The sequence below is a fragment of the Ranitomeya imitator genome, chromosome 1 (assembly GCF_032444005.1).
Source record: "Ranitomeya imitator isolate aRanImi1 chromosome 1, aRanImi1.pri, whole genome shotgun sequence".
Lineage (NCBI taxonomy): Eukaryota > Metazoa > Chordata > Amphibia > Anura > Dendrobatidae > Ranitomeya > Ranitomeya imitator.
In genome coordinates, this window is record NC_091282.1 from 1,037,416,876 (window position 1) to 1,037,442,836 (window position 25,961).

Below are 25,961 nucleotides of genomic sequence, written 5' to 3' on the forward strand. Positions count from 1 at the left end.
GTTGTGACTGTCACACAGCCGTGACACATGCAGCTGCGGTGCTGAACAGCTGATTATCGGGAGCGTTCCAGGTTACCGAGGTAGCTATTCAGTAAGCGCTATAGATATTCAGATAAGCTCTTATCCAAAGCTATTCAATCATCCTTAGTAACCATGTGTGTGTAGGTTTGTGTGTATGTTTGTGTTTACTTTATCGACTTAGTAATGAGGGTATCGGGCTGACACTCAATTCGTTACTAAACCTAGGGCTTGGTGTCAATGTCAGCTGCTGACACCAGCATGACAAAGGTGGTGTTGAACCAAGAAATTACATCAGAAAACTTTTTTTTTTAAATATCTTTAGTTAGCTAAAGAAAACCTTCATTGCTGTACAAAAACACATGCAAAAAATGCACATTTTTGCTGCAGCGTTTTTCCTGCCAAGAAATGCAGAAACCTTGCAGAAATTTCTGCAAGCAAATACTTAACATGCCTGCATAGCCTTAGAGAACACAGATGCAAAATAGGAATTATAAAAGTTCTCAACCTCATTTTTGACCACTTCTTCCTTTTCATCCTGTAAAAATCACATAGCATCTTTGACTTTTCTCTTGCTTTTGACATAAACCCCAAAATCCTTTTTTATTGCTGTCACGCACAGTGTACGAAAGGATAAGTGCAACACAAAGGGATAAGGGAAAGTGAACCAAACACTAGGGAAGGGGGGAGTGGAGACCCCTAGGCAGATCTAATATCACCCTGTCTTCCCTATCGTCCCTATATAGGTTCCGCACTTATCGCTGAGCAGAATACCTAATCCTTGCCTGACCCTGGCGATAAGCCCTGCATAGGGGAGGACAGGATATGCTGTAGTCAGTCCCCACTACCACTAAACATAGGTGGGATAAACAAACAAGGGGAACACTTAGCTTGAGTAGGCTCAGAAAGAAACACATACGTACTCCAGCAACAGCAAGAAGTAAGATAGCTGACTGCAATGGCTCCTAGCCTCAGCAGGGAAATGGAAATAGAAATATCACCCGCAACTTTCAGCAGCAAGCTGGGAGTTATTAACACCCCGTTCCAGGTGTGTCAACTAGAGCCGGGTGAGGTTGCCACTGGGTCTTAAAGTCAGAAAGACTAGGAAGGAGTTTGCAAAGCCAGTTACTGAGACCTTCTGCAGCTAAAGGCAGTGCAACTGTCTGCAGCCTCTGACACACCCATGACAGTTGCTTTTGGTCTCCCTTGCAAGCCTCACTTCATTACTGGCTTTGGCTCTTCTAAAGCTTGCCCTGCATTACCTGCAGACAGCATTATATTCTTCTTTAGATATGCCCCCTCTTTCCATTTATTATACATTTCTTTTATCCTTTTTAGCAAGTGTTTTAAGTTCTGTGTTCATCCATCCTGTTCTCTTCATATGCTTCTTCATTCTTTTCGGGATTGTTACTGATCGTGAGAATTTCATTTAGCAAAATCTCCCATTTTTCTTGGACATTTCTGCCCTGTAGAACATCCAGCCATTGAACATTTTGTACCTTCTTTCCGAGTCCATTAAAATCTGCCTTTCTGAAGTCCTACCTTAAAGTCTGAGTAATCGCTGGTCTTCCTCCTCTTGTAATATTTGAGCATAGCATGATCGCTTCCTCCTAAATTTCCAGCCAACTTTACTTCCTCAACCATTTCCTCCCTGTTGGTAAAAATTAGGTCCAAGTTGGCCTATCCTCTTGCTCTCTTCTACCCTTTAAAAGATAAAGTTGTCAGTCGAGAGAAGAATTTTCTGGACCCATTACTTTTGCGTGAGATTCCCAACAAATATCTGTATAGTTACAATCTCCCATGATCACTATGTAATACTTTTTTGAAAACAAAGACGTGATGTAAAAATAGTTCATCCATATCTTCAGTCTGTCCAGGTGGCCTATAGTAAACACCTACAGTAGTGTCCTTTCTGTTCTCTCCTTGTATTCTTACCCAAACCGTTTTTGCAGAACTACCATACTCTGAAGCTTGGATCTCTGTGGACATATAGGTTTTCCCAACATACAATGCAATATTTCTTCCCCACTTGTTAATCCTGTTTCTTACAAATAATTTGAAGCCTTCAAGGGTTGTATTCCAATCATGTGTATTATCCCACCAAGTTTCAGTGATGCCTATGACATCATATCTCTCTTCCTGTTTTAGCAGCTCCATTTCTCCTTGTTTGTTTCCCATGCACTGTGCATTTTTATAGGCACATTTTAGTTTATAGTTGGTTTCTCTTGCTTCTCTGTTTTCATTCAAAATTTGTTGTTTTTGTTCTTTATTTCCACTAATAGAAGGGTTCTCAAAAGAATTCATTAGCTGCATATTTTTTGCCGTGTATTTCCCAACCCATATTGCTCTAGTTTAAAGCTCTCCTGATGAGTGTAGAAAGGCATCTACTAAATATGTTTTTTCCTGTTTTCATAAGATGCAACCCATCTCTAGCAAGGAGTCCATCATACAGGTAATTCATTCCATGGTCAAGAAATCCAAAACGTTGCTCGTGGCACCATTGATGTAGCCAATTGTTCACCTGTAGAATCCTGTTCAATCTCCTTGGTCCATGTCCATCCACTGGAAGGATGGATGAGAAGATGACCTGCACTCCCAGTTTTTTCACTTTCCGGCCTAGAACTTCAAAGTCTCTACATGTAGTTTCCAGGTCCTTTTTGCTGTGTCATTTGTTCCTACGTGTTGTGTTAGGTTGACTCATTCGGCTTCTTAAAGTGACACTGTCACCTGAATTTGGAGGGAACAATCTTCAGCCATGGAGGCGGGGTTTTGGGGTTTTTGATTCACCCTTTCCTCACCCGCTGGCTGCATGCTGGCTGCAATATTGGATTGAAGTTCATTCTCTGTCCTCCGTAGTACATGCCTGCACAAGGCAATCTTGCCTTGCGCAGGCGTGTACTATGGAGGACAGAGAATGAACTTCAATCCAATACTGCAGCCAGCATGCAGCCAGCGGGTAAGGAAAGGGTGAATCAAAAACCCCAAAACCCCGCCTCCATGGCTGAAGATTGTTCCCTCCAAATTCAGGTGACCGTGTCCCTTTAAACAGGTAGACACAGGAACCGTTTATATTTAAAGTCCGCCTGGTTTATTGCAATCCTCATAAACCACGTTGCCAGAAAACGTAAATACAGCCTTTGCCCGACAGAAGGTAAAAAATAAATTAACAAGTCCAAACAATAGTGCTGGTTTGCCCAACTGGCTTAGATTCCAGATTCCATGTCCTTTAGGAAAGGACATTCAATCCAGGAGACCTGCAATCCACATACGTCCAGCTTTTCTTAACACTCAAATGCTTTAGAAGGCTGGGAATTTATCCTCTGGACTCCTCATACTCTACAGCTGTTCGATCATCATAGCACAAAACATGGCTGATTAAACCCCTCTCATCACTTAGTGTGCTGGATGATTTTTCCTAGGTTTATATTACTGAAGCTAACAACCTCAGTGCTACATATCTCCCCTCTAGTACTTTTCCAGTGACTTTGTCACCATGTATTAGTGGGAATGGTAGTTGTCTGTAGCACTGAAAAGTCTTGATATCCTATCAGATACATCTTTGATTTTGGGCACTTGGAAGACAGCACATTACTTGTGAGGTAATATCCAGTCGGTAAATAGCGGCTTCTGTTTTTCTCAGTAGGGAATCCCCCATGACCACCACTCTCCCTTTCTTCTTCACCAAAGTGCTTCTTTTTCCCCTCAAGAGGCTTTTGATTACTTACTGGAGTGTTATTTATATACAAAGCACTTTTTTGATGTACAACTTCATAGTTGTCCTGTATGAGAGCTTGGTAGCTGTATGGGTGTGGACTGTTTCCTCATCCTCCTGTATCTTTGTCACATGCTTTTCTCCAAACATTCTGAATAGTTATTTCTACTCTGTCATTAGCTTCTACAGGAACACTGAAAAGTTCTTCTGTTGCAACATTCTGAAGATATTCTTCTGCTCTGTCAAGGAAATCCTCATCATCTTTGATGAGCTTCAGTGTAGCTATTCTCTCCTGAAGACTTTGCTCCTTTTCCTCTTACAGAGTCACAAGCTTGCATTTCTGGCAAGTAAAGGTTGTCTTTTTCTCTGGCCAATTTGTAAACCTGTAGCTCACATTGCAGCACAACATGCTGGTAATCTCCTTCTCCATGTTGAACAAAATGAATTTCTGTTGCATCGCCGTAAAGATTTTCGCACCAGGAATATGCAAATTATCTTCCTCGAGCTTCATTTCCTGGTTTGACGATTCCCTTCAAGCAGCTCGATCCAGCTACACCCAAAAATCTTCTGACTTGTGGCGACTCTTTACTCTTCCCGGAATGCACCAGAAATATGCAAATTATCTCCTTCAAGCTTCAATTTATGGTTTCCAATGACAAATACCCTCCAACTTTTTGAAGCTGCAAACTGATATTTTAGATTTTACATGAAAAATGGCCAAACATTTCCAGCACGTTTCTTTCACAGTTTGTAATAAATGCTCACATGTAATAGCTCATGGAAAATGACAAAATATTGCTAATATTACCAAATTAAAGGAAACTATTAGAGAAACATAATCCATGTACATTTCCTAGTTACAAAAACTGTAAAAATGTTTTAAAAGGTATGATAAGCTATAGCAGAAGAAATAAAGTATGAGCGTGAGAGTTCACATCCCACATATGGCATGTATTAACATCAAAAAGAACACTACATTTCCCTGTAAGATTCTAGTTACAACATGCTCAATAACTGTATGGTTTCCACTTATTATGATAACAAAAATCATCCCTAATATTACATTATTTATTTAATATTTTTATGATGGGTTCTTCCTAGTGACTAGAAGGTACAGAGACCAAAAAAGAGCTACCTCATTCACAGAAAAAGTGGTGCTTTTCCACAAAAATTCTGTGTGTGAAACCAACATAAGTGCGACACTTAAATTTGATAGAGGCCACACTTGTTTTTCTGTTTAGTCCTGCAAAAACCATTGTGGGAGTTTGTGGATTTCAGCTTGGTGGGTTTAGTTTTCAGTGTGTTTTTTTAGATTTAATGCGATAACATAACGTAATCTTTGTACAATGTAAAGTTCTGCCACAATTCTATATTCTGTGCATTTCAATTATCTATTAACAAAATTTGTTTGCTGTCAGTGAATGAAAACATTGGCCAACATGAATTAATGGTGTATATTGCACCAATAAATTTGAGGATAAATGGTGAAAATGTTTGAAAGTTAAATGAAAAGATTTGGAGCAATTGTTTGACTGTCTGATTGTCTTCTATAGTATATGCCGCTGAACTTTTGCAATACTATTTTACTCTTGTCGTAAACGGGTCTACATGCTTGACCACATCTACTTCATGTCACCTGTTTTCTTGATTAGTTAGAAAGACAAAGGTTTGCACAGATTTGGTGTAATTATCGATTTCTTAACCTTTCTAATTTTTCACCTAAATCAGGCTTATGACCTGTGCAGACCTATCAGCTGAGAAATGGAAATGTTGTTTCAAAATTAAATCCCCGAATTCTGATTTTGGCCAAAGAAGCATTTCCCCTAATTTACATTTATTAAAACAAAAGTACCCTTTTATAGATCTCTCTTCTCGTTAGATCACATCCTGCTTAAAGGTGCCGTCTCACAGTGGCACTTTGGTCGCTACGACGGCACGATCCGTGACGCTCCAGCATCGCTCCAATATCGCTCCAGCGTCGTAGACTGCTGTCACACTTTGCAATGCACGACGCTGGAGCGATAACTTCACGACGTATTTGCGATGTAGAAGCCGTTGGTTACTATGCACACATCGTATACAATATCGTGCACACCTTTGTTACACGATGCGATCATGCCGCCACAGCGGGACACTTGACGACGAAAGAAAGTTTCAAACGATCTGCTACGACGTACGATTCTCAGCGGGGTCCCTGATCGCAGGAGCGTGTCAGACACAGTGAGATCGTAAGTATATCACTGGAACATCACGAATTGTGCCGTCGTAGCGATCAAAATGCCACTGTGTGACGGTACCCTAAGTCTGCTCTATGTTAGAGTCCTACTGAATATACCCCAAAGCAGCAGAATAATTCATCTGTGAATATTCAGTACAGCCCGTAATTCAGACTGGTCCTTAAAGGAGTTTTCCCATTAGCAAAATTAATTTTAATCAACATTTTAATCAATAGATCTTTGAACAATAATATTGCACAATTGGATGTGATTACAAAAACTACCTGTGCTGAGATAATCTTATAAATGTGCCCCTTCTGTGTACTGTGTAATGGCTGTGTCTGACCGTACAGGAACATGGTCTGATTATGCCTCAGCTCCTGGGCAGGGGAGGAAGAAGGGGAAGACAGCTGATTTTTTCTGTGAGGTAAAACATTGCTTAAAAGCAGGCAGGGAAATGTTTTACCTCACAAAAAGAATCAGCTGTGATCCCGTGCTGTCCTGTCTATATCCTTTCTTTTTTGCTTCCTCCCATGGATAGATGATGTGGTTTGATCAGACTATGTCCCTGTACGATCATACAAGATTATCTCAGCACAGGAACATTTTTTGTTAACACATCCAATTGTGAAAGTTATCATTATTGCAAGATCTAATAATTAAAATGTACATTGTTCATTAGGGAAAGCCCATCAAGGCCTCATTCACGCAATTGTGTTTAAACACATACGTTAAAAAAATGGTACTGGTATCATCAGGGTTTTGTCCGTGTTTCTGTTTTTACCATCAGTGTGTCATTAGTGTTTTGTCCGTGTGTCCATTTTTACCATCAGTGTGTCATCAGGGTTTGGTCTGTGTGTCTGTTTTTACAATCAGCGTTTGGTCCCTGTGTCTGTTTTTACCATCAGTGTGTCATCAGTGTTTGGTCCGTGTGTCTGTTTTTACAATCAGCGTTTGGTCCGTGTGTCTTTTTTTACCATCAGAGTGTCATTAGTGTTCCGTCCATGTGTCCATTTTTACCATCAGTGTGTCATCAGTGTTTGGGCCGTGTTTCTGTTTTTACAATCAGCGTTTGGTCCGTGTGTCTTTTTTTACCATCAGAGTGTCATTAGTGTTCCGTCCATGTGTCCATTTTTACCATCAGTGTGTCATCAGTGTTTGGGCCGTGTGTCTGTTTTTACAATCAGCGTTTGGTCCGTGTGTCTTTTTTTACCATCAGAGTGTTATTTTTGTTCCGTCTGTGTGTCCATTTTTACCATCAGTGTGTCATCAGTGTTTGGTCCGTGTGTCTGTTTTTACCACCAGTGTGTCATCAGTGTTTGGTCTGTGTGTCTGTTTTTACCATCCGTGTTTGTGTCATCAGTGCTTGGTCCGGGTGTCTGTTTTTACTATTATTGTGTCAGTGTTTTTTATAGATGGATAAATAAATGATAAAGCTTCTCCTAACCTTTGCAATATTGAATACATACAGTACACAGACTGTACACTGATGCCATCCATGTACTGTACCTGTTTTTCACAGACCCATAGACTTATGTTGGCTCTTTTCATCTATGATACCATAAAAAAACAGACATGTCTCCATGAATTTTGCATGGTCCCATGATCCGTCAAAAAACATGGACATGTATTATAATGAATATGTGTTGTATCCATGAAAAAAAACGCATGTGTGAAACAAAGATGTTTGAGTGAGGCTTAAGTATGATATTGGCTCTGACATTCCGTTTAACCCTGCACAAGCCATGATGGATACTATATATTGAGTGGAATTGTATCCAAAGGGTATGGCGTCTGAGAACAGGACGTGACCTGACCAGAAGCAATGTCTTCATTTTGTTTAATAAATGAAAATTTAAGAAAATGCTTGTTTAACTAAAGTGAAATATTAGAGATAAGATTTTTTCAGATCACACAACCCCTTTAAACAAATGTCTAAGCTAAATGCACTAAGCTCCAGTGACTACACTGTAACAGAGAGGATTGCAATTTATGCTGCTAATGTTTTAGCTCACAGAAGATTGCTTAGAGCAGGGGTCTCAAACTCGGCAGAGTAAATGGGGCACACATAAAAAAAATTTAAGCTGGCAGGCCGCATTCCTTTCAAACTTAATACAGTACAGGTAGTATATAACAGCCCACATAGTATATAACACAGCCCACGTAGTAGATAAAAGCCCACATAGTATATAACACAGCCCACTTAGTGTATAATACAGCCCATGTAGTATATAACACAGCCCATGTAGTATATAACACAGCCCATGTAGTATATAACACAGCCCATGTTCTATATAACAGCCCATGTAGTATATAGCACAGCCCACGTAGTATATAACACAGCCCACATGGTATATAACAGCCCACATAGTATATAACACAGCCCACGTAGTATATAACACAGCCCACGTAGTATATAACAGCCCACATAGTATATAACACAGCCCACGTAGTATATAACACAGCCCACGTAGTATATAACACAGCCCACGTAGTATATAGCAGCCCATGTAGTATATAACACAGCCCATGTTGTATATAACACAGCCCACGTAGTATATAACAGCCCATACCTTGTCCTCCCAGCCAGGCTGCATCCCCCCGCAATGCTTTGCTCCAGCCTACCAGCCTAGTGCATGCTAGAAGAGAGGAGGCGGCACAGAGCTCTGGGAGTTTTGCAGCTGCCCACAATGCATGACGCATCACCATGGATACGCAGAGTGACTTCCGACCGTCACAGGTGCTGCATGTCTTCCTGCTTGGCGACGCGCGGCTTCATTATCCATGGCGACGTGTCATGCATTGTGAGCAGCTGCGAAACTCCCAGAGCTCTGTGCCGCCTCCTCTCTTCTAGCGTGCACCGTGGGCCGCAGATCCCTGCCTCAGGGGCCGCATGCAGCCCCGGGGCCGCGTGTTTGAGACCCCTGGCTTAGAGGTTTGTTTTCCCCATTGCCAGCAAGAACCTTAAAAATAAAAACCGTTACAAATTAATGAGTATATTAAAAACTTGATTCTCCTAATACAATGATTATATTTAATTTACTTGAAACTTGATAGCCCCTTTAAGGAGAAATAAAATACAACTAAAAAAATTAGCTCTGAAAAGCTTTGAGATGATATTGTCTACATTTATTTCACAGTTTGAGTTTGACTTGTAACAAGGAACCTTCTGACCTCCATTTCTTGCATTAATATTGGGCCAGTGACGATGAGAAGGAAGCAGAGGCTTGGTATACAGCTATATTGTATTACAATCTTATAAGAAATACTCTGCCTGCCCCTTATCTCGGCTTATTGTTTCACACTGCTCTTCAATTCTTGCTGGGGAAAGTTTAAATTGTCTTCCAGCACTGCAGTCTTTACAAATGTTTCCGTAAAGGATTTCTGCTAACCACCTAACAATTCTTCAATTGCATTGAATTTATGAATACTGAACAGATAATCGTTATATTATCTCTTGTATGTTCTCTCTTATTCTTTAATGCTCAGCTGTGATAGTCAAGGAAGTTAGGACATAACCAGTATTCATTCATTATTAGATTATTTTTTTCCAAAATATATATAAAATTAATTTCACTTTTTTGTAATTAGTGATCACTTATTAATATTTGTAATATAAGCTTTCAAAGGCTGATTAATAACTAACTTAAAAAAAGTTTAGTAGCTCTTTATAAAATCATCTGTGTTAAGTGCATAGGGTTGAACAGAAAAAGGAGTCTTAATTCTCTGACTGCAGACCACCAGTTAAATGTTTTTTACATTTTATTAAAATATGGCTCATTTCACTATTGAAAAATTAGGGTAAAAATGAACCATGGCTTAAAGGGAACCTGTCACCAGGTTTGGCTGAAACTAGTTACAGCCACCGCCTTTCAGGGCTTATCTACAGCATTCTATAATGTTGTAGATAAGCCCATGATCCGACCTGGAAGAGAAGAAAAAGAACTTTTATTATACTCACCTGCGGGAGGCGGACCGGTCCGATGGGTATCACAGGTCCTGCATCTCCCATCTTCTAACGATGACTTCATCCAGCTTGCTTCACATACTCCCCGACATTGCGCTCCCCGCAAGGTGCACTTATCTTCCCTGTTGAGGGCAGAATATGAAGTCCTGCAGTGCGCAGGCGCTGGGCCTCTCTCACCTTTCCCGGCACCTGCGCACTGCAGTACTTTGCTCTGCCCTCAACAGGGCAGATAAGTGCCTGCGCAGGAGCATGATGCCGGGGAGCCCATGTGGATGCTGCAGGGACACGCATCATCCTCATGAAGCAAGCAGGAGGGTGGCATCGCAAGAAGAAGGGAGGCGCCAGACCAGGACCTGCGACACCCATCAGACCGGACCGCCTCCAGATGAGTATAATAAAAGTTATTTTTCTTCTCTTGCAGGTCGATTAGGGAACATATCTACAACATTATAGAATGCTGTAGATTGAAAGGTGGTGGCCGTAACTCGCATCTGCCAACCCTGGTGACAGGTTCCCTTTAAAAAAGTGATAAAGTGAATTCTTTTGAAAGACTGAACCAAACAACAAATAAAATACAATTTAACTCATATCAGAGAAGAGAAATGTCTATCAGTTCTCCATGGTAAAAGATTACATAAAGTACTTTTATCTCAAATGAGAAAACGAACGGGTAAAGGGACTGTGTAATCAGAAAGTGACCAATTGTTTAAGGTTTTTATATTAACTGTATTAAAAAAAATTATATTTTACATATGTAAAGGCAAAATTTCTGAAATTTTGCAATTTGTAAAACCTGCCACTAAGTCTAAAAGTAGACTACCTGTACTTTAAAAGCAGCCAAGAATTATAGAATTATTTTGGTCTCTCTTTAATCTGGGGGTCATTTAAGGGTCATTGTATAGGTAAAGTGAGCTGTAATAATCGCCTTTTTTAATGGTGGATTACCTATGGCCTATAGGGGTTTTACCTCTCAAAGCATTCGAGCCTGTGATGACTATGAGAGTGCTGAAAAGTCATTTGTACAAAATATGAAGTATGAGTATAGTATTAGGCTTAGTGGCCTGTGTGAAAATTGCAAGATTTCTTGATATATACTGTATAAACACACCTCAAAATTGAAATTGCATAACCAAAAGGAACAAACTATTAGGCTATGAAAATTGAGGAGGTAGCAGGGGTCACTAAGATCTGATGATCACGTTTTCAAGCTCATAACTCCACCTAATCTGGGGAAGGTGCACAAAACCCCGATTAAAAGCTATTTTTTAAGCCACATGAAACCTTAAAAACTGGATGAAGTCTTGTGGGGATGATTGTGTGATGCCTCCTGTTCGTCGCAGTGCCAGTTGTCCCCACTTGTCACAAACTAAGAGGGTCAAAATCCTTGAACTGAGGGACATTGGTTTATTACACAAGGAAGATCGCAACACATGTAGGCCAAGATTTCAGCATTATTCAACATTGTGTACCAGTGGTTGGAAGAATGATGAACTAGAATGACATCAAGAGGTGCACAAGCATCAAGAGGCGAACCTTTGCATGGACGGATCGTCAGATTAGAAGAATGGTGTGTAGTTATCCATTTTATGCTGCTGTTGAAATTAGGCATCACATACCATGACTAAAGCTCCAGTGTCTCCACAAATCTGAAAGCATTTGTATCACATTAGGCTATAAATCAGACTTTCAGCTGCTGGTGTTCCATTAACTTCACACCACCACTCTCAAAGGTCATCATACTGGAGTGCAAACCATCACTGGGGCTCGGATTGGAGGTCTAGCAATGATGGCCGGAGATTGGTCTGATGACTACATTGACAACGACATAAAGAAGCCTCACAAGGGAATGTTATACCAGTCTTGCTCCCAGGATTATGGTGTACGGTGGCATAATTTACAGTAGCTGGACCCCTCTAGTGTTCATTTAAGATGCACTCGGCATTACATTGATTTGGTGGTGAAACCAGTGGTGCGGCCATCTCTCCAAGGTGTCCCAGGAGCCATTTTTCCACATGACAACACCAGGCGACATGATACCCATTAGCATTTTTTTATCATTTGTATTTTATTAACATGTCTATAGAACCAGTCATTTCCATTATGCTTCAACTTCCCCTTCTCGGTGTTCCAATTTCAATGTTGAGCAGCGTGTATGTATACATAAGGTCTTTTTCTGATTACACATTCCCTTTAGGACACTTCTTCTTCTCTTTCTTAGTATACTACAGTTTTTATTGTCAGTCATTAATTATTGTTGCTTACAGAAGAGGAGTCTTAATTCATTATTATTTTTTTTGTTCTTAAACACCAGCATTGAACTGGTCATTATTTACTATTGTATTATATTACCTGTAAAATATAAATTTTATGTACAGACACGTATATCATTTCTTGAGGGATAAGATGGTGCAGCCTTATTACTGTATATACATGTACATACATTGTTGTTTCTATTGTTTTCAGTGTTGTTGACTTTGCTTTTAGTAAGTCTAGTTTCTATCCCTTGCTTCTTTCCTCCATCCCTCCTGTTTCCAAATGCCTGCCTTGCTTCCCCTCTGCTTAGTTCCAGGACAATGGTATGTACTAACTGCATCTGCAATGCTTTACCTGCTGCATAAATGCATAACATAATACCCTGTTCACTAGAGAGAAGGAGATGTAATAATGCCTGTCTATATAAACTGTGAGATTGTGTTACTAGTCATTAATATGGCATGTTAAGCATTCCTCTGTAGCTAGTACTAATGAGTGCGACTTTAGGCCCAGGGTCCTATGCATTGCAGTGGGCATGGCTTTCCACCATGTGGCCAGAACAGTTATTGCAGGCTATATACCATACAGGTCAAGTTTATAAGAAGAGGGGCTTGTTGGCTCTCCTGCTATTATTACCCTCTGCATGGCACATACATAAGTAGCCATTATTTACTGGAGACTGGAAACATTGTTTGTGTTTAAAGGCATTTTCTGGTTGCAGCAAATAAACTACATCCTTAGGCCTTTATATTATGTTTTGTGCATCAATTCATCACAGTTCTCTAGATTTCTGATCATGCAATGAATGGAAACATTCTTTGTTTACTTCAAGGAGAGGAAAAAAAATATGTATCCTAGCCATATGATCACCCATGTACACAGCTCATCACCAGAGAGATCTGTGATCACAATACTGTTAAAGGGGTTGTCCAGGAATAAAACAAATACGTAACTGTAGGAAATGTCATTGTAAATAAATTCCTAAATATATTTAATTAGCAAATTACAATTGTTTTCGTACATGCTCACAGGCTCCTATCCTACTGCACATGCTCATAGGCTCCTGTCCTACTGCACATGCTCACAAGCTCCTATCCTACGGCACATGCTCACATACTCCTATCTTACGGCACATGCTCACAGGATCCTGTCCTACTGCACATGCTAACAGGCTCATGTCCTACTGCACATATTCACAGGCTTGTGTCCTCCTGCACATGCTCACAGGTTGCTATCCTACAGCACATGCTCACTGGCTCCTGTCCTACTGCAAAGCTCACAGGTTGCTATCCTACTGCACATGCTCACAGGTTGCTATCCTACTGCACATGCTCACAAGTTGCTATCCTACTACACATGCTCACAGGTTGCTATCCTACTGCACATGCTCACAGGCTCCCGTCCTACTGCGCATGGTCACATGCTCCTGTTCTACTGCACATGCTCACAGGAACGTTTTCTAGGAAACGTTTCTCTTAGTGAAAAAGGCGGCTGCCATTGTAGTTCAATGGTGGTTACCTCTCTAAACAAAACAATTGAGATTTGCTAATTAAAAGTATTTAGGAATTTATTTATAATGACATTTCCTTTAGTTATTTAGTTTTTTCTAGTCCCAGAGAACCCCTTTAAGGTAACTAAACTTGTCCAAGTGTGTACATCCTAGATATTCCCTGGAAGTACAACTTGAAACATTACTTTTACTGGTAGACGGCAGTTCTTGAAAATTGTTCTTGAATCGATACACAAATATTAGAATATGTGAATATTTTTTCAATTTACAAGGAGTAAGACTTATTCACTGAAGCTGGAAATTGCTTTAGCTGAAGTGTTTCAGCAAAAATGACTGTTCAGACCAAGCACAGGTGCTCAGTGCACCATTGGCAAGGCCAGACAGTCCAGTGTACCTTCCGACTTACTTATTTTCCATCTATCTCTGCTCTTCTTTTCCTTGATTGACAGCTCTGTCTTTACAGGAGGAAAGGGTGGAGATTAAAATCAGGTAGGTGGGATGGTGCGCTCAACTGTTTGCAATTCTAAGAGTGCACCGAGTTCCTGTGCTTGGTTTGAACAGTCATTTTGTGCTGACAGGCATCCTTTAAATCCTGTGTTGCATGGAGGTGTGCAGCAGCTTTGTCAGTCAGTATAACCTGCTCTATGTGTCTTCCATTGATATAGTTCAATGTCATGTTGTTTTCCATGCACAAAGTGTACTAGCATGTTTTGTTGTGTGTACTGTTAGTGACATACCAATATATAAAATGACAAAGTATCAAACTATCTAAACTGTCCTAGAAAATGACTCACAGTTTGAATTTCTGACAGTAAAACCAAATAAAATACTTTGGGAAGTGGTCTAATTAATGGGATTTGCATCAAATAGAAGCTATTATTTTCAAAGCTATAGAACTACATAAGGTGATCAGATCTAAGGCTATGTTCAGAGGTTACCAACCATGTGAGTGATCTTGATGGAAGATCACATAATCCTGGTCATTATTATTTCTCCTTTTCTGTGCATGCTTCTAATCAGTATCTCGCATTACTTTATCATTGTTTCATGTATTTTTTTCTTATATACGTTAACCATTTCTTTCTACAGAACACAGCTCTTGATAAACAAGGGCAGATTGCTTACTGTAAACGCTGTGATGACAATGGTACCACTGACCGGGAGAAAACCAGCACGGGAACAGGACTGGCTGATGACCTTCACCTGGATTTGGGGTCTGCGAAATTGATGTGATGGATTCAAGCCTGGAGCAGATTACTGTCTACTGAGCAATGCATTCACTAACCATAAAGTTACCCGATAGCCATCCTCGGTGGCCGATAGCTGTTCTTATTACGTCATGTTTACTTTTTTATTTCCGCGACACATATACTGGCTTCTACCAGTTTTCATTAAAGTCAATAAGGGACCACACTAGAGTTAGAGTCGGACTTGAACAATCCCTCTCTGGAAGGATGCATTAGTTGAGAAGTGTCTGAAAGGAATAGCTACTTTTCCATACATTTCTGTATTAGTTACCGTAGTTTCTGAAGTGGAAGTGCTGGTCAAATGGCTACTGATTTGTTAACACTACTAAGATTTTCTCTACAGCAGTTCCTAATTTCAGCACTGACGATAATAGTATTTTTTGGGGGGAGAGGGTTTGAAAGGATTCATTTTCTCTATAGTTTTAGTTTTTTAAGACATCATAAATTCATACTGTGGATCGTTAAAGTGCTACAATGTAATGGGCTAAGTCTTACCATTCTGCAGTATTCCAGACCTTTGCCTGGTAAAAGGGGTATATGATATTGAGAAGTGGGTATTTATTTGGAGACACGTTCTTCCATTGATTTGCTGTGTGACTACTTTGGTTGGATCTTACGATTATTTATGTAAAAACAAAAACCTTGCTAATTTTTCTGTTACAGAAAGGAATGTAGAACTTGCTGCATGTTTCGTACAAAACCTGATTTTAGCAAAAGTGCAACTAAATAAAAAACATTTTCTGAAAATATTGTTCAGTATCCAGATTACAAGCAGGAATGTGCAATTAGGGGTAATTGTTACCATTGTTAGCCATACTCAATAGATATTTCTAGCATTAAAGCTTTCTTTTTTCAATACATCCATAATCTGTGTTCACTGTTTCACAAAATCTACAAAAAAAAAAAAACAAGTTGCATCACAGATTAGTAAAGTCCATACCTGGTTAGAACACGCTGCAATGCATGGTTTGTACTAGTTATGCTACTATATATACAAGGGTCTTCTGTTATTACACATTATAAAGAAATCCACCAGTCTCTAAGGCGGTGAAGACAATCATGGTTCATGTCCACTCATGCTACAATGACATGGAAAGGTTGGGCGCTTGTGATATTTGTGAGCACGTATGCTGGGTTTCAGGAAAAAAGTCATTTTTTAATTGTAATATTGTACAATGTAATGGAAGTATCATATAAATACATTATTGGCAAAGGAAAACTTATCATAGAGGGAGATAATGTGGCAGTTGTTGGGCTATTTGAGAGAAGGTGCTTTGTCTTGGTCCATTCTTCTTTTTTCGGCTTTGTTACAACTGAGGGTTTTTTTTGTAGCCGATCTCCTTAAAAAAATATCTTAAAACCATTTAAAAGACACTTCCTATTCATTTAATTGTTAATCCCCTTTTTTGTCCTCTTCACGTTTTGAAAAACACTCAGTGGAAAATAAGACGTGCATGTTACTTAAGGTGGATTCCTCCTGGAATCTCCTCCAAATTTGAAACATGAAGAAAAAAATTGCAAAAAAAACAAGGAAAACTAAATGGTACAAAAGAACACTTCAAAATCTGTAATAAAATTTTTCAGGAAAATATAGCCTCCCAAAAAAGGAACATTTCCTGAACTGGTTTATACTTGAAAAAAATGTCCATTATTGAACTCCTCAAAAAACTCAGTTTGATCATGACCTCAGTGAGAAGCAGCAACCTTTGTAGGACTCTTCTCTACAATGTTAACAAGCAAGGTGATTCAAAAATGGCCCAAAGGGGAAAACAAATATTGGGCCCCACTGCCCAATATGACCACACCTGGAAATAGTTTAACTATTGCTAAAGCCCCTCCTCATCTATGTATTCCCAGACTGTTGGCCAAATTTAGTAATCTTTCGAGGCAAGTAGTCCTGGAAATATTTTTTTGCATAGTATGCGTTGGTGTGCCTGTCATTCTATGTTTCTGTCTAGCAGAAAATCAAAGACCAAGGGTTAGCTTACTTTATATTAAAGCAGTAGTAAGCAATAGAATAAAGCTGTTCTATAATATGGCAAGAGCAGATAAGGTTGCATTCAACAGAAAGGCCAGATAACAATTGCTAAAATGTGAGCAACCAGCTAAACAGACACAACTAGGTCTATACTATGCAAAAAAGTGTCCATTATGGACAGTCAACAGTACATACACATTCATATGAAAATTAACCTACCATATCCATGCTGTGTGTAGTGAAAAGTAGATTTATTATTTTTATGTTAGCAGAACTGTCCCTGTAAGTGTGGACATATCTTTTATCGACTGTATTTCACATACAGAATAAAATAGTGGTAAGAAATCTCAAAGCAAACAAAATAACATATGTTAGAGGGACAGTTGAAATGTGGTCGAAACTGATGATTTATAGTCAGATGACATCTAGAAGATGGATATTATATGAGACATGAGTTGTAAACTGTGGCTCTTTGTGTAATAACACAACGTCTGTGTTCCAAGTTTAATAAGGAAATGAGTGGGGGGAACAATAGAATGATCATTGTGTCCCCAAAAGAACAATTGACCCTGTTGATCTTGCAGTGAACATGCAGTTCTATCAGTGATGAGATTGGACACATCACTAGTTTTAAGGAGAACCTGCAAAGGAAGTAAACCACCATCTTGATTGGCGCTGCTTTCCAAATGTATAAAATGCATATACAGTGAAGCAATAAAGTGAAGAATATCTCATTTTAAAGTTGAAACACGTTTCGGAGTTTGACCAACTCCATCAATAAGATCAAAATGCCCCAGGATGTAAAACGTATAGTGTTTTGTTTCTATATACATTGTTTTCTTGATTTGCACATTCTATCCCGATGAAGGAGTAGGTCTGGCTCCAAAATGCATTACAACTAAAAATAAGTCCTTTAGCACTTCGCTGTATGCATTTTGTGCATTTGAGGAAGCAGCACCAATCACAATGGTCGTTTGTACGTTGGCGTGTTCTATAATGCCATTACATTCACTGTCCGGATCTTTGTGAGACCCCGGGATTCAGCAGCTTGATATATGATTGATCAGATTTCTGGTTTGTCATGTACCCAGCACACCATCATCGGTTAACACTTCTGCTATCCCTCTACTGATCTGTATTGGTGATGCTCCATGTACGCCAGTATTCTTCTTTTGTCTTTTCCAGAACTTAGCGAAACTGTCAGAAGATTCATGCCCTATCCACAGGCAGCATGCAAAACAAACAAGCTCCTATGTTACAGACAACTGTCATTTTCTCTGAAACATTGCAACATTACACAAAAAAATAGTTTAAAAATCAACCAAGAACAAGGAGAAGAGTCAAGGGGGTGGTTCCAGCTTGAATGACAGGTCATGTGATTTAAAGGGACACTGTCACCTGAATTTGGAGGGAACAATCTTCAGCCATGGAGGCGGGGTTTTTTGGTTTTTTGATTCACCCTTTCCTTACCCGCTGGCTGCATGCTGGCTGCAAAATTGGATTGAAGTTCATTCTCTGTCCTCTGTAGTACATGCCTGCACAAGGCAATCTTGCCTTGCTCAGGCGTGTACTATGGAGGACAGAGAATGAACTTCAATCCAATATTCCAGCCAGCGGGTAAGGAAAGGGTGAATCAAAAACCCCAAAACCCTGCCTCCATGGCTGAAGATTGTTCCCTCCAAATTCAGGTGACAGTGTCCCTTTAACAAGACTCTGCCTCTTTTGTAAAGAGAAAAATCTGTCAAGTGTTGCGGGAAGAAATCAAAGGGGAACCACCCGCTTGACTCTTTCAATTCCTGCTAGATTTTGAACTAGGTTTCCTAGAAATGGCACAACAAATTTGATTTTCATTTATATATATTATGCCATATTCTGAAAAAGATATAACTGCTTAAAGTGTCTCCAATATATATAAAAATGTGAACTGCACTTTACAAGACTCATTCTGCTGATTAATAAGAAAATAAGATAGTGGAGCTATTTAAATGAAAATGTATCTACCAATTATTTAAGCATCAATAAACCTACCGGGAACAATAGCCCCATAAGATAAGTCATGCCTCTTCTAAGGACAGCCAGATTGTAACAATTTATAAGGACAGAGAAAAGAGCAGTAATAGTCTGAAGGTTCTCCATATGAATGTTATAGTTTAGTCATAAGAGTGTTTCTTTTAGGCATTGTTGCACTTTTCAGGTGCACGGGTACATTTTCACAAGGTATTATTATCTATTCATGTATTTGCTACTCATATTTCCAGACGTCCTGTTTTAGAACCTCTCAGTATATGGCTTTCATTTTGTACTAGACATGTCAAATATTTTCAATAAACATCCTCTTCATGGAATTTCATGCTTGTATTCCTTTATTATTTTGCATTGATAATGATTAATCGTTGTCATTAATGTCCATTGCTGTATTGTTAACAATCAGTGCAGTATAATTTAGCTCTCTTATCACACATTGTGTATATGATACAGATTTAACATATGGATTTCTAAACTTAAAGGGAATCTGTTAGCAGGGTTTAGCTATGTAATCTGAGGACAGCATAATGTCTGGGTTAAAATCAGGGGCGGAAACTGACAGCTTGGGGCCCCTGTGCAAGAAATGTTTCTGGGCCCACCTCCTTTTATGGCGGCAAAGCCACAGATAAATGTACAGTGGGTACGGAAAGTATTCAGACCCCTTTAAATTGTTCACTCTTTGTTTCATTGCAGCCATTTGGTAAATTCAAAAAAGTTCCTTTTTTTCCTCATTAATGTACACTCTGCACCCTATCATGACTGAAAAAAAACAAATGAAGCAATTTTGCATATTAAAAAAGAAAAACTGAAGTATCACATGATCATAAGTATTCAGACCCTTTGCTCAGACACTCATTTAAGTCACATGCTGTCCATTTCCTTGTTAACCTCCTTGAGATGATTCTACTCCTTCATTGGAGTCCAGCTGTGTTTAATTAAACTGATAGGACTTGATTTGGAAAGGCAAACACCTGTCTATATAAGACCTCACAGTGTATGTCAGACCAAATGAGAATCATGAGGTCAAAGAAACTGGCCAAGGAGCTCAGAGACAGAATTGTGGCAAGACACAGATCTGGCCAAGGTTACAAAAGAATTTCTGCAGAACTCAAGGTTCCTAAGGCCGAGTTCACATTAGCGTTTCTGTGCACAGCGTATGATCCGCATACATCCGCATGCGTCATGCGTACATATCTTTAACATTTGAAAAAATTCCACACTGAACAAAGCAAAAAAGATTATTGTATGAGAATTCAAATACCCATCAAGTGATGACCAAAAAATCTGAATAATAATGTGAAGCTTAATTCTGGAGTGAATGGCAGACCATTCGGGAGGTTAATTTGTACAAGGGAAGCACAAGGTGATAACAGAATGCTAACAACACGAAGTGTATATCTGCCTGTTACACCAAATGACAACAAGAAAAAGAAAGATCTTATAATACTGACATCAATAAACACATAGCGTGAATACACCATTAAGTGTGATAATTCTACAAAAGAGGAGTCCATATACTCACAAAAGTTAGACTAAATGCATGTAATTATGTTTGCATATCTAAATATCTGCACTAGTGTGCAAAGGTAAGATAGAGAGACCCCAGATGGAGGTTATAAAAAACTTGTATATCAATTTCAGTGTACATATAGTAAATGTCAGTTTCGCAAATTACCACAAGTATTTTAGACAGGTAAAAGCAGCCTTGTGACTCACATGTATGCAATATTTGCAGGTGCAAAAAATAATAATAGAAGTAATAAAGTTCATGTGCAGTGAGAATGGTGTAACCACGATAAATTACCAAGCTGAGAGAGAAAAAGTAAAAGTAATAGTCCCCATGCTGCAGAATAGGAGACCTAAGTACTAAACAGGTGATAAACCTGGGGGAGTACAAGGCAAAGACCAGAGCACAATGGTCTGGTGAAGCTAGTTGTTGCCATAGGCAATATTTACCTGTGTGGTCATGACAGCGTAGGCATGCACGAACCCCGATGCGTGTTTCGGATAAAAATCCATCAGGAAACCTAGCTTAAGAGCACAATGGAAGTCTTCCTAGACCTGGCCGTCCAGCCAAACTGAACAATCGTGGGAGAAGAGCCTTGGTGAGAGAGGTAAAGAAGAACCCCAAGATCACTGTGGCTGAACTCCAGAGATGCAGTAGGTAGATTGGAGAAAGCTCCACAAAGTCAACTATCACTGCAGCCCTCCACCAGTCAGGCCTTTATGGCAGAGTGGCCCAACAGAAGCCTCTCCTTAGTGCAAGACATATGAAAGCCTGAGTAGAGTTTGCTAAAAAAACACATGAAGGACTGTCAGACTATGAGAAATAAGATTCTCTGGTCTGATGAGGTGAAGATAGACCTTTTTGGTGATAAATCTAAGCAGTATACCTTACCACCTCCTCTCCCCAATAAGTTTTAAGTCTTTGTGCCATAATAAATTGTGAGATGGGGGAGGATGCTATCAGGGACTTAGCAGCCTCTCCACCACCCAATTCATTTTACATCCATATCTAACCTCCCCCTCCCCTCATTCATAAGTCCACCTTACTCCCATCCCACACCCCCCTCATTGTTCTCTCTCCAATCCCCATCATTGCCCTCTCTTCCACTTCCATCATTGTCCTCTTCCTCATATCCAACATTGTCCTATCCCTCACCTCCATAATTGCTTTCCCCCAATCCCATCATTGTCCCACCATATCCCATCATTGTCCTCACCCCTGTTATGGAAACTTGGTTAGGATAAATCTATCCCTGTGTGTACTGCAGCCTTTCCCAATTAGGCTAAGTATATTGAGCGCTCAAGAATGACACTGTACACCGAGGTGACAGAATAACCTTCCATCAAATACTTCCTTGAGAACAAATGATTGGACATGTACAAATCTAATATCCCTGATCATTTTCTCCCCCCAGCAACTTCCATTTGGGAAAAGTCTGGCTGGAATTGATGTGTTTGGCCACCGTTAGAGTCCTCCTGTGGCTTTATAGCTGATACACAGACTTTTGTCATTTCCAAACATCTCTGGCTTATGAACACTGACTCCACTTCCTACCTATATTTGGTTGGCTATGTGTTTTGCAAGTGTTTGAAGTGTCATTAGTGTTGAATTTGGACCAATATTTTGATTTATGCATTATATACTGTATAATCTACAAATAATTATCTCCTTCTTGCATTTTACATGCACATTACAATCATACTGTAAATACAACGTAACCGGAGGGTAAAGGCCCGATACATGGGGCGATATTTACCTGAATAGCTATTTGCATGAAATGCCAGATCACTACCCAATGTAAACTTGCCTATGATTTCACCTAAGTGCGTTAAATGCAGTGTGAACATGGTCTAATATAGTTTATTTTCCTGATATTGCTAAGGGACCTTTGTCATGGGCTGATAAATTGTTTGCAACACATGATGATCAATGATAGGACAAACTGGTCTTCGATAATTTAATAGTTACATGTTGCAACTATCAGGAGGGCTTGGTTTAAAAGATTACTCATGTGATGCCTTTTATGTTGTTGTTAGCAGCACATCCTGTTAATATGATGGGATGTGCTGCATACAAATGATAGTTTATCTATGCATTGTATAAAAGATGTTATAAGCTCCATTTGATTGCTGAGCCTCTTTAGGCCGAGTTCACTCGCTGCATATTTGTCTGCAAATTTTATGCACATAGATACTCACCTTTGGGTTTATATTGCTTACATAGGGATAATATTTGACTGTGGAGACCTGTGTGTCGTAACCAGTGTCTTCCCCCTTCCCACCAATCCCGCAATGAAAATCGAACAGTCCTAGGTGGGTTGACCAGGTTGGTCAGTTTATTGATACATAAGCAGAAAAAAGGCAATTACATTTCGCGCCGAGCTCCTGTCCACGATCGACAGGCGAGTTGGCCCAATGAGCGGTTACGAACCTTTGCCCTCCTCTGCTTCTTCTGCCACGGAGGATTCCGTGTATAACCTACATGGGACTCCGACCCCCCTCCATCACCCTTAGGGCCTATTCAACCCTATCCTTTAAGTCAAAAAAAATATATTGAGGCCAATGTCCGTCAGGTGAACTCCATCCAGTCTTAAAAGTGCCGTGTTATCCCCTTGCAGCTGGTGGTGACAAATTACAATACCGCCTTTCCCTCACAAATTTTCAAGTCTGAGCATTGAATTTCCTCCTCGTGCGCTCTTCGGCTTTTTTATCTCTTGCACCATGCCAGACAGCCCGTGGTATCATCTCTGACCATACCAGTATCATATTTGTGAATAAACAGCTGAAGCATTCCATGTCTGTTGTCATCCATTTATAAAGATCAGCCACCTTTTGCTTGCCTAGAATTTTGCCACCCACGTGTAACACCATTATCACCCCGGCGGTTCGCCCTCCTTGATATGTCAACCATCTCTTAGAACACCTGTTTCCATTGGAGGCCTCTGATACCCCTCCAGTTAACTTCTAGGCCCGGGAGGCCAAGATTTCTTCCTCCCGACCGCAGCTTGACCCTTTTTTTCGCCTAATAGACATAGGAATGTCCTACAACCCAAACTTCTACTCCTGTAAGAGATAACATATGTTAATTCAGCAAATCACGTCTTATGTATCTGGCGAAGCATGGGGATTTCCAACAACCCATTCTCTGCATCTCGGCCTCTGACACTCCTGCCCTAGCTGCTTTGGTGGCTGCCCCAATTCGTAACGAATGTGTTTCGTACTCCTTTGGATTAGCACAGTTATTTCCAAGCCCTGCTTGAAGATTGCCTGGGATTGGTACTTGGTCAGAGGGGACCCGTCTTTATGAGTGAAGAAAAATCTGCTTGCGTGTTTTATTTCAGCATATCTTTTGACGATTTTTAGCGGGCATACTTGGCCATCTGCTGAGTTAATCAGGAACTATGTGCCTCTACCAGTGGGATCGCACTAGGATTTCCTCACCCGAATACACAGAGCGTCGCTGCATATGACTAAGTCTTCGTTAATTAGGTCTCCTTCAGACGCATTTTTGGACAGTGGAAGTAATTCGCTAATGCGCAGTGCAGTGCTCCGAAAAAGGCAATCGCAAAAGCTGCGGATATGAGGACCGCCTTGTATTGTGATGTGCAGACTGATGAGGATATAGAAATAATGTCATGCAATATTCTCAGTGAAATGGGGCGACAGCATTCTTGGCTGGGTTGAAGCCTTTTCCAGCCTTTAATGGCTTGCTTAATGAAAAAGAACTTTGTTACGTTGGCCTATCCCATTAGTTGAAAGAAAAAGGCTAACCCCGATAATTTTCGTTGCGCCGACACCCCGCTTTCCTTCAGCCGCGCTAGAAATTCCGCCATCACTGCGCCTCACGCTTGGTCACATTTATCGACTGGCCTACCCTGGATTAATGAGCACCACTCCTCCCAAGCCTTACCATAGGCCTGCCTGGTAGCTGGCGAAATGGAGGCACGGATTAAGGGCATCATTTATTGGACACTGTGTCCCACAGGGATGGTGGACACTGAATACCCCGGGGTTGCGCTTTGGGATGCTGGATTCTGAAAGCCTGCCAATTGGAAAATAACATTGAGTGAATTATATTGTCGTCTACTTCCGCCACAACGGTGGCTCTACACCAAATATTGTTTTTTAGGCATAGCAGAGCTAGCCGACGTAAGGGCAAGCATGAAGATGACATGTGGTTAAGACTCTTTGCTGTTCTCGTATTTTTTGTTCGGAAACTAATGGTATTTTTTCTCAACTGATTAGCCCATATCTCAACAGCCGCCACTATTGCAAACATTTCCCACAGGGCTGGGTCGCTCCCCCAGTTTGATGGTGTTCATAGGTCCGGTCAATCACTTTTGCACCATTGGTTTTTGTAGATTGCTGCAAAACCTTCTGGAAGATGCGCCTATTCTGGCACTTGGCCACTCTCTTCCCACTCCCGTGTAGCAGTGGGATATGGGGTAATGAAGGGTTAATGTCACCTTGCTATTGTAAGGTGACATTAAGCCAGATTAATAATGGAGAAGCGTCAATTCTGACACCTATCCATTAATCCAATAGCATGAAATGGTTAATAAAAACACACATTATTAAAAATTATTTTAATGAAATGAACACACAGTTTGTTTGAATATTTTATTTTTCTCTCAATCCACCTGAAGACCCTCGCTCTGTAACAAAGGAAACATAATAAACCAACAATATACATACCTTCCGATGATCTGTAACGTCCCACGATGTAAATCCATTTGAAGGGGTTAAAATAGTTTACAGCCAGGAACTCTGCTATAATGCAGCTGTGCTCGTGGCTGTAAAACCCCAGGGAATGAAGGTAATGTAGGTCAATGACCTGTAGTTACCGTCATTCACGGTGATGCGCCCTCTGCTGGTTGTCCTTCGAGCGTGGGAAAAAAATCAGACAAGTTCCCAGGCTCGAGGTCATATGAGGACAACCAGCAGAGGGCGCATCACCGCGAATGAAGGTAACTACAGGTCATTGACCTACATTACCTTCATTCCCCGGGATTTACATCCACGAGCACAGCTGCATTAGCAGAGCTCCTGGCTGTAAAATATTTTAACCCCTGTTGTGAATTTTGTTGTCGAGCTCCCTCCTGTGGTCGTGAATGGTACTTCGGTGAGTTCTGTCTATGGGCTCCCTCTGGTGGCTATGAGTGAAGCTGCGGCTTCTGAGGTTCCTTACACAGGTGACATGGTTTATCCTTTGGTTGGCTGCTCTATTTAACTCCTCTCAGATCGTTACTCCATGCCAGCTGTCAATGTTTTTGCATTTGTTCAGTTCGCTCCTGGATCTCTCTGGTGACCTGCCTTCTCCTGCAGAAGCTAAGTTCCTGATAGTCATTATTTGTTCTCTGTTTTCTTGTCCAGTTGGTTATCATGATTTTGTCTTGCTAGCTGGAAGCTCTGGGATGCAGGGTGGTGCCTCCGCACCGTGAGTCGGTGCGGAGGTCTTTTTTGCACACTCTGCGTGGTCTTTTGTAGGTTTTTGTGCTGATCGCAAAGTTACCTTTCCTATCCTCTGTC

The 25,961-nt window shown here is 40.4% G+C and overlaps 1 protein-coding gene across 4 annotated transcripts in view; it reads left to right on the top strand.

Annotated features, from left to right (window-relative positions):
• The window catches only part of DCLK2 (doublecortin like kinase 2), a 197,323-nt gene extending 178,077 nt beyond the window's left edge, over positions 1–19,246 (top strand). For 2 of the 4 annotated variants that reach the window (XM_069744050.1, XM_069744051.1), the window contains one exon: positions 14,766–19,246. In XM_069744050.1, coding sequence (XP_069600151.1) covers positions 14,766–14,909 — 144 coding nt within the window. In that variant the 3' untranslated portion in view covers positions 14,910–19,246. Of the gene's footprint in view, positions 1–9,086; positions 9,177–14,765 lie in introns of all 4 variants that reach the window. The other 2 variants (XR_011316970.1, XR_011316971.1) reach the window with 2 other exon arrangements.
• The last annotated feature ends 6,715 nt before the right edge of the window (positions 19,247–25,961 follow it).